The 8,784-nt window shown below is 46.8% G+C and overlaps 1 protein-coding gene across 1 annotated transcript in view; it reads right to left on the reverse strand.

Moving 5' to 3' along the window:
• Positions 1 to 139: 139 nt before the first annotated feature.
• Positions 140 to 8,784, reverse strand: part of FUS (FUS RNA binding protein) — a 13,581-nt gene continuing 4,936 nt past the window's right edge. Inside the window, exons 5-14 of the mRNA XM_014527288.1 lie at positions 8,521 to 8,707; positions 5,602 to 5,636; positions 3,994 to 4,026; positions 3,758 to 3,864; positions 3,478 to 3,607; positions 3,147 to 3,248; positions 2,897 to 3,020; positions 2,722 to 2,810; positions 1,118 to 1,268; positions 140 to 385 (exon numbers count right to left, since the gene is read on the reverse strand). Coding sequence (XP_014382774.1) covers positions 346 to 385; positions 1,118 to 1,268; positions 2,722 to 2,810; positions 2,897 to 3,020; positions 3,147 to 3,248; positions 3,478 to 3,607; positions 3,758 to 3,864; positions 3,994 to 4,026; positions 5,602 to 5,636; positions 8,521 to 8,707 — 998 coding nt within the window. The 3' untranslated portion in view covers positions 140 to 345. The remainder of the gene's footprint in view (positions 386 to 1,117; positions 1,269 to 2,721; positions 2,811 to 2,896; positions 3,021 to 3,146; positions 3,249 to 3,477; positions 3,608 to 3,757; positions 3,865 to 3,993; positions 4,027 to 5,601; positions 5,637 to 8,520; positions 8,708 to 8,784) is intronic.

An 8,784-nucleotide genomic window follows, 5' to 3' on the forward strand; every position in this document is an offset into this window, starting at 1 on the left:
CCCCCCCATCCCATACAGCCCACTCCCACCCCCATGAAGTGCTAAGCACCCTCAGCCCATCACAGCCACTGCGTGCTCCCACCAGAATTCACCCTGCTCCTGGGGGGCAGGAAGCAGTGAAACGAGGGGGGGCAGCGACCAGAACAATGGAGGGTGTCATTTTAATGGTCAGAGCTCTTCCCTCACTCCCAATACAGCCGGAAAAACCCCCATTAAAATCCCCCAAGGGCCGTACAAAGTCGTACACAAAGGGTGGGGAAACCGAGTCGAAGGGAGGGGACATCGTATAAAATAAAAGGGGGGTGGGTCAGGATGCCAGAGTGCGTGGGGGGGGTCTGTACAGTCTCAGTAGGGTCGCTCGCGGCGGGCTTGTCTGTGATCCCCTCTGGAGAAAAGAAGGAAAAAAAAAATGGGGTTAACGAAGGGTAGGGCATATGCAGCAGCCAATGGCAGACTCCTTCTGTCCTGCTTACAGGGGGACCCCTAAATCAACCCTCAGTTCCCTCAGGTTGCTACCGTAATTCCTCACCTAGCATGCACTGACCACTCCAAAGCAGCCACCAAAGGCCTAATGTTTGGCTATGGAGCTGGTTGGGGGTGGAGCCTATCAAGGAGCTGGAAGCCATCTTGAAGCCTAGTCTCACCCAGACACAAGGTCTCTGGGAAAATTCCTGTTTTCTGCCCCAAGAGGCAGGTGTCCTATTGGGAAGGTGTGAAGTTACGGTAGCACCCATGCTGTCCAATGGGCCATGGCACCCACACACTGGCCAATCCACAGCAGCAAACAAAGAACCCATCTTTAAAGGCACAGTGTCTTACTGCAGGGGGATTCTTGAGGAAGCGTGCACTGTGCAGGATAGATAGGGCAAGTCCCTAGCACCTGGGCTATTATAGGTGGGCTATTATGGTAGATCCTTCCCCTGCTGACTAGAGGGGGCCCTCATCTCAGTTGCAGACTCATTAAGTTAACGAGCTCTGATCTGGAACCCACCCCTTCTACCAACCAGTGGGGAGCGGCTCTGCTATTGGACAGCCCCATGATACAGGGCAGGCCATCCCCACGACCCCTCATGGGCTGGGGAAGGTTCGGAACCCAGGTGTCTGGAACCTACTTTACCTGGAGTCCATTTTGCCTGGGCCATAGCCGCCCCGGTCACCGCCGCGGCCGCCCCGGAAGCCACCTCTGTCACCGCCGCGGCCGCCCCGGAAGCCACCGCCACGGTCAAAGCCACCTCGGCCCCCGCGGCGCTCTTCACCGAACCCGCCGCCTGGTGGAGGAGAGAAGCCAAAGGGGCAGGGGTAAGAGAATACCATATTGTCCTGCATACAATGTGCACACTCCCCACCCAGCAAGGGACAACTTATCTTCAAGAAAATCCCATTTTCAGAGGCGTTAATGACCCCATCTCCTTTTTAATTGGTCTTGATGCTTATGGGAGCTCGCCTCTCTTAGGGCAACAGCCTTGGACACTCCAGCTCTTTAGAAATTCCTGGATCCACCCAGAGACCAGGCTACCGCAGCAGCAACTAGTGTTTCAGGTTTAGTTGAGCATGAGAGGGGCAAGCTGAAGACAAGAGCCGTCACAGAACCCCCCCCAGTACAGGGGAAATTTTCGTGTTGCTATGGTGAATGGTCCCGAGCCTTTCCTGGTGGTGTGGGGTATGAAATGAACCAAGGTAATAACAATGATGACTATTAACCTTGTTAACGATAATCATCGTCCTCATTCTAAACAGTGCCATAGCAACCATGTGCAACAGTGATATAGTAATAATAGCAGTAAATTTGATTCCGATAAGTGGTATAAGATGGAGGTTTATAATAATAGTACCAATGCTACAATGTGATGCCAATGATATGGTAATGATATTGATGACATAATACAGTAAAATTGTAATAGCATAGTATGCCAATGCAACACAAATAGCAACTTTCTGCCAATAAGATGCATTGTTGACGCTAACGATAACAATGACATTGCTAGACTACAGCACTGCCATGTCATGATCACTGATGTTACCGTCTTATTAGCATACCTCTGTTAATAGCACTGCATTAGCATATCATCATCATCATCACTATCATCTTACTATTGTAACGACATGCTACTGCAATGCTAAAAAGCAACGATACTTTGACTACGTTAACTATACTATACAGAGTAATGATAGTGGTAATGACATCATAATGATATAATCATGCCATGATAATATGCTAATGCAAGGCTAATAACAATGCTATGCTAATGAAATGCTTTGATCATGCCAACTAAACTGCAACATAAGATATAGCTATGCTATACTAATAGTGTGGTTTGATGCTCGCTATACTGTAATACAATAGTTATGCTATGATAAGTTAATGACACTACAGTAATGAAATGCTCTGACGATGCTACCTATACCGTGATGATGTAGCATGGCTATTGGTGCAATTATATGAGCACTGCGTTAGCATGATGTTAAGATACAAACTATACGGCGAGGATAACGAGAACGTAATAATGATAGTGATGTGGTAATGACAACAACGTGCTAATGCAATGCTATGACGACATGCATCATCACACTACCACCATCACATCCCAATGACGTAGTAAGAATGTACCAATAACGACACCTTACATCCATACTACAGTAAGGAGTGCAACGGTAACCATACTTTCCCATGACAGGGGCATGTTGTACATGGGACCCCACAGGAGCCAGGCAAGGCCTTACCCATGTGAGGGCCTCCGGGCCCGTCGGGCTTGGGGGCCTTGCACTGGTTGCACTCGTTGCGCCAGGAAAAGTTCATGTTCTCACAGGTCCTGCAAGACACAAAAGGGGTCACAAGGGTCCCAAAGGGGCTGGTAACCCCACCCATCAAAGACCCGCCCTGGTGACAGACACTTACGGGTTGGGGCATTTCCAGTCCCCGGCACGCTGCTGCCCACCTCCGCCACTGGGGAAGCCGCCGCCTCGGCTCCCGCCACCACCACCACTGTTGCCAACGCCGTAGCCACCACGGCCCATGGGTCCTGGGGGGGACAAGGACTGGTGTTAATGGGAGCACAAGTCCACAGAGGCTGAGCGGCTGGAACCCACCACCCCTAACTGCCCCTCCCTCCCCAAGAAGCCAAGGCACCAGCCCACACCGTCCTTACCTCCACGGCCACGGCCTCCGCGCCCATTCCCGCCGCCACGGTTGAAGTCGGCCCGTCGGGTGGCGAAGGAGACCTTGATGGGGTTGCCAGAGAACTCCTTGCCTGCCAGGAGAGAGAAAGCCCGGTTAAAAAAGTCACATGGTCTAATTTTGGCCCTGTTCATTAGATACTAATTAATGCCCCCCCCCCGAAGAGGACGCGCACACTGCTTTAATTAGACACTAATCACCCCCCTTCTTGATCATCAGGAAATGCACCCCCCTTTGCTTTGAGCTGATTAGGCGCTCTGGTCACACTTGAGAAAAGGACCCAGGAGTCCATGGCTACTCACCATCAAACCAGTCGATGGCTGCTTTGGCGGAGGGAGGGTCGTCGAAGGAGACCGTGGCCTCCCCCTTCAGCTTGCCCGTCTCACGGTCTGTGTACAGGTTGATCATTGGCTGCCCTGTCTTCTTGTTGGTCTGAAGGGCAGAAAGGAGACATGCGCGTCAACCTGGAAGCCCTGGGCGCAGGGGTGGTGAATCACTCCATGCAACCTCCAGAGGGTGGGTGTAGAGGCAGGCTGGCACCTGGAAGGGGCCCCAAGATGCTCAAATCTAGCTGCCGGTTACCTTAATGATCCCAATCTGCTTGAAGTAGTCAGCCACCGACTCAATAGTCACATTTTCGCCAAGCCCCTGCACGAAGATGGTGTTGTTGTCCGAGTTATCCTGCTCTCCTGGTTCAAAGAACAGGTACAGGTCAAACCCTGGGGAGCTGCCCCATTGTGCCTCCACCCCCGTTCTTCTTTCCCTCTCGTTAACTATTTGCAAACAAGGGAACAGGGAGAGAGGAAACAGCAGCTTACCGGGGTCGTGTCGTGATCCCTGGTCCCTTGGCCCTTTGAGTACATGAAAGCAAGGAGAGACAAGTCAGTGAGGGGGGTGGGCCTGCTGGGTTCACGTCGTCTCACACACACCCCCACGCACACACACACCCACACATAACAGCAAGCCAGTGTTGGAACATGTGCTCTCAATTACTACTCTGGCCGTGTACCCGGAGACTCGAGACACTTCGAAGAGGACCATACAAGCGCTGAAAAACACCCGGCTGTGCCTTGTTCCGATTGTCGTACTACACACAGGCTTTGTATAAATAGATACTTGTAATAGAGATGCATCAATCAAACCCATTCAGCTTGGCCCTTTTAACAAAGTTCGCATTTAAAATGAGACACCACGAGCACTGGTACGTCCGTTCGTTACACCTCTTTTGTGCTGTCTGCACCCTGCGCCTTGCTGGAGCACCGCCCCTGCGGGCTACTCCGCGTGGGAGCCCCAGGACCAAACCACTGACTCTTAACGAGCTTTTAAGTAAAGTGATGCCCCGAAAACGGCTTCAGCCCGAAGTGAGAGTTGAGCTAGATCTCACGCGGAGACAATACGTTTGAACCATTAAAAGTCGTTCACCTCCAACCGTTTAGACGTTTCGTCTAGTGTTTACATTGATGGACATATTTATTATATCTATAGGATTTATATTGATGGACGTATTATTTATTATCTCCGTGTCACCAGTTTTTTTGCACCTTGATTGTAACCACAGCTGACCAAAATCCTTCTATTTATAAAGCATATGCCCAACACTGGTCTCGTTATCAACCTTATATCAAGAGATCTTTCATACCAAAACCCCTGGCAACATGTTTAGATTTCACTGAATGCAAAGATACCGTTTCCTTATCAAAAAATATAGTTCTCTTTAAAAAAAATAAAAAATAAAAATATACCTTTTTCTTTAAGCTATAAAACCACGTCAAGGAGCTGACGGAAATTATACCAGACCGAAAATTCATTCCAGTTTTTGGGGGGGGGGGGATTTTCCCCAGTTTGGTTTTCTGTACCAATAATTACAGAAAAGGTAAAGTAAAACACTTAAAAAAATAAAATAAAATGCCTCCCTTGACCTTGGAGATCGCATGCAACGGACTGTCTCTGGGGGATTTTAAAACATCCACCAAACTTTCCTCTCTCTGCTGTGCTTTACCACTCACAAACCAGACACAATTATGAAGTAGCAGATTTTCTTCTTGCCATTTTTCACCCCTCCACCCCCCCAAAAAAACAGCACAAAATCGTGCATGTCTTGCTGCAAAAACATACAACCAAGATGTATTGGCACCAAGAACTCCGATCGAGAAGGAAGCAGAAGCCCCATGTGATATGGAACGACACAATGTCCGTGTGAACATTATATAAAGAAAACCCATTTTCATGGCTGGAAAGGTGCCCCCATAGGTTGTATCTGATACATGGTGGCTTTTTTCTTCTATTTTTTTTTCTAACATATTAAAAACATATAGATATTCTGAATATGTAACACAACCTCTCTCTGGAAAATAAAGCTACGTCATTACACACAATGTCTATTTTTTCTTTTTTTTTTTGGTTCAAGGTTTGAACTCGGGACTTACCACCGAATTTATTGTAGCCACCTCGCTCACCACCGCTGAGAAGATAAGTTAGAAGATAATGAAGCTTTTTTTTTTTTTTGTTTCCACAGGGAACAAAGCTTTGCTACTTAGGTCTTTGCCGCACCACTTTTCCCATCAGTTTTTTTGTTTTGTTTAAAAAAAAAACAAAAAACAAAAAACACAACAAAAACACTCCCTAAAAAAAAAAAAAAAGCAGCTATTTCCAAACTCTTTGGCACTTTTGGGGGGGCTCTGAACGTTTCTTTCAATTCTTAAAATACACTTTTTTTCCAGCTAAGATCAACCGCCAACACCTTTGCTTCTCTTAAAGTCACTGCAGCCGCTGAGATGCCCAGGAACAACGGCGACTCCTCCGCGTGTGGTGTGGCTCCGTGAACAGATTTAACACTGTATCAGACCAGTTGCATTTATTTTTGTGTATATATCAGATAACGAATACGTATTGTTTGTATATAGTTTTCGCCCCTGCCCTTGTGTATACGTGGTACCAGCCTGCGCATGGCTTATTTTCCGAGAGGTAGATATAGGCATATATAAATTTACATCAAAAAAGAGGATTATCTGCTTTGAAAGCATAACGAAACCCCAAAGAGTTGCCTGCGTGAAGTGAATTTCAGAGGGGGGCTGTCAAGCCTAAGCCTGTCTGATATCACAGCTCTACTTTCCCTCCCTCTCACCCTAAAAAATAATGCAGAAGGTGGAGAATTGATAAAGTTCATTGACTTTTCACACCTGTGGCACATAAAATGCAGAGTTTGTTAACAGGTAAGAAGTAGCATTTCACAGCAGATCAAACACAAAGCAGCATCAAGACGATATTTTTCCCCCTCTTTTACTTACCTCCTTTTAAATTAAAACAACACAAGCTGGGATTAGAAATCACAGCATGGGCTTCCCCCGTCCCAGCTTGTGGCCCTTTATTATTATTATTATTCCCCCCCCCACAAGTAATTGTCAACCATCAAGCAACCTCAATTGAGGGACGATCGTTAGTCCTAGGGCAGTTTCAAGACCTGGCTGGTGTGCAGATGCCACAAAAACGAGATGCAGAGAGGTACGGAGGTGGGAACTGAAACAAACCACTCATCAGCACCCCTGGGGCAGGGAGTCTGGACAGTCAAAAGGGTCCTGAGAGCGCCGCTGTGGGCTGACACAGAACACCCAGCGCCTGCACATGGTACCTTGGCTTTCCAACCTGTGCAGACACCAGGTTTGACTGCATTTCTGCCACACAACACCCATTTTCCTCCTCTGAGAGGCTTTGTTATAAACCCCACCCCCAGGTTTCTTACCAAACCAGGGGCTGCTGGGAAAGGGGGGCTGTTAAAATTCACCATTCAAGTGAAACCTGTGAAGAACCACCATAATTTAAGGTATATCAACTAGCAAACCACTGTAATTTAATGTATATAGTGGGAAAACCACTTGAATATAAAAGGTATGATGGGAAAACCACCTTAACATAGGCTATATAATGGTAGAAACACTGGAAGTTTTAAAGGTATATAATGGACAAGCCACTAATTTGACATTTATCAATTGGGAAACCATCATATTTATGGTATATAATAGAACCACCTTAATGCAAGGTATATAATGGTAAAACTACCATAATTTAAAATATATCTGATAGACAAGCCACTGTAATTTGAAGTCTCTTAGGAAACCACCATAATTTATAGTATATAATGGGAGGACCACCTTAATATAGGATATGTAATGGTAGAAACACCGTAATTTAACGTATATGATGGGCAAACCACTGTAATTACAGATCTATCAATTGGGAAACCACCATAATTTATGGCATAATAAAACCACCTTAATATAAGGTATATAATGGTAGAGCCATCATAACTAAAGGCATAGGATAGAAAGAGTCAAAACCACTGTCATCTGAGGTATATAGATTGGCAAACCACTGTTGTTTAAGATATATAATGGAAAAACCACCTTGATATAAGGCATGTGCTGGGAGAGCCACTGTAATTTGAAGTATATAAAAATCAGAAAACCACCTTAAATTTAAGGTATATAAATGGCAGAACCACTGTAATTAAAAGGTATACATGATGGAAAAACCACTGTGATCTGAGGTCTCTCAATTGGCAAGCCACCGTAATTGATGGTATATAAATGGGAAAACCACCTTAATAGAAAGTATATAATGGTAGGAATAATGGTAGACCACCTTAATTTAAATGTCTATCAATTGGCAAACCACCATAATTTATGGTATACCATGGGAAAACCACCTTAATACAAGGCATACAAACGGTACAGCCACTGCAATTTAAGGTCTATCAATTGGCAAACCACAAATTTAAGCTATGTAACAGGGAAACCATGTTAATAAAGTATATATTGGGAAAACCACCATAATTTGAAATACATCATTAAAGAACCACCTTAATTTAAGGCATATAATGGCAGACCAACCATCATCTGTGGTATATATAATGGGAAAACCACCTTAATATAAATGGTATACGATGGGAAAAGCACCGAAATTTACAATCTATAGCATAGCAGCAGAATGCAACCAGGCACTTGTGATTCACACCTCCGAGCATGTTCCCAAGGACACGGAGGGGTCCCAGGGTGGGCCCCTGCCCCACGTTACATGCATCACGCCATCCAGTGGCGAGTCAAGCAGTAAAAGTTAGGCTGGGCACACGTGCAAAGTCATCAGCACACCATAAAAATGGCAGTCCAGCTATGAAGTCAGTGTCTGAAAGCATGGGACAGCTTCTGAGCTAGTTTCTCTCCAGCTTTAAAAAGAAATCAGGACTAATGGCAGGGCTGGGGGAGGGGGGTGGAAGCAACAGTGTTTCCCCACCTAGCCTGAACACGGCTGTTGTATGATCCCTGTCCCACCAGGAGCATGTGGACACCTACCCCATGCCTCCACCGCGGCCTCCCCGGCTGCCTCGGCCACCTCGATCGAAGCTGCCGCGGCCATAGCCCCCGCGCCCACGGCTACGGTCTTGCTGGCCTCCACCATAGCTGCCCTGGTCCTGGTTGTTGTAGTTGCCCCCACCACCACCACCACCACTCATGGACTGGTCCTGGCCGTAGCTGCCGGCTGCAGGAGAAAAAGGGGGACAGCTCAGTGTGGGGGGCCCAGACACCTGGGTTCTTCCCACCTCTGGACTACCTCTA

The sequence above is a fragment of the Alligator sinensis genome, unplaced genomic scaffold, assembly GCF_000455745.1.
Source record: "Alligator sinensis unplaced genomic scaffold, ASM45574v1 scaffold1704_1, whole genome shotgun sequence".
Classification (NCBI taxonomy): domain Eukaryota; kingdom Metazoa; phylum Chordata; order Crocodylia; family Alligatoridae; genus Alligator; species Alligator sinensis.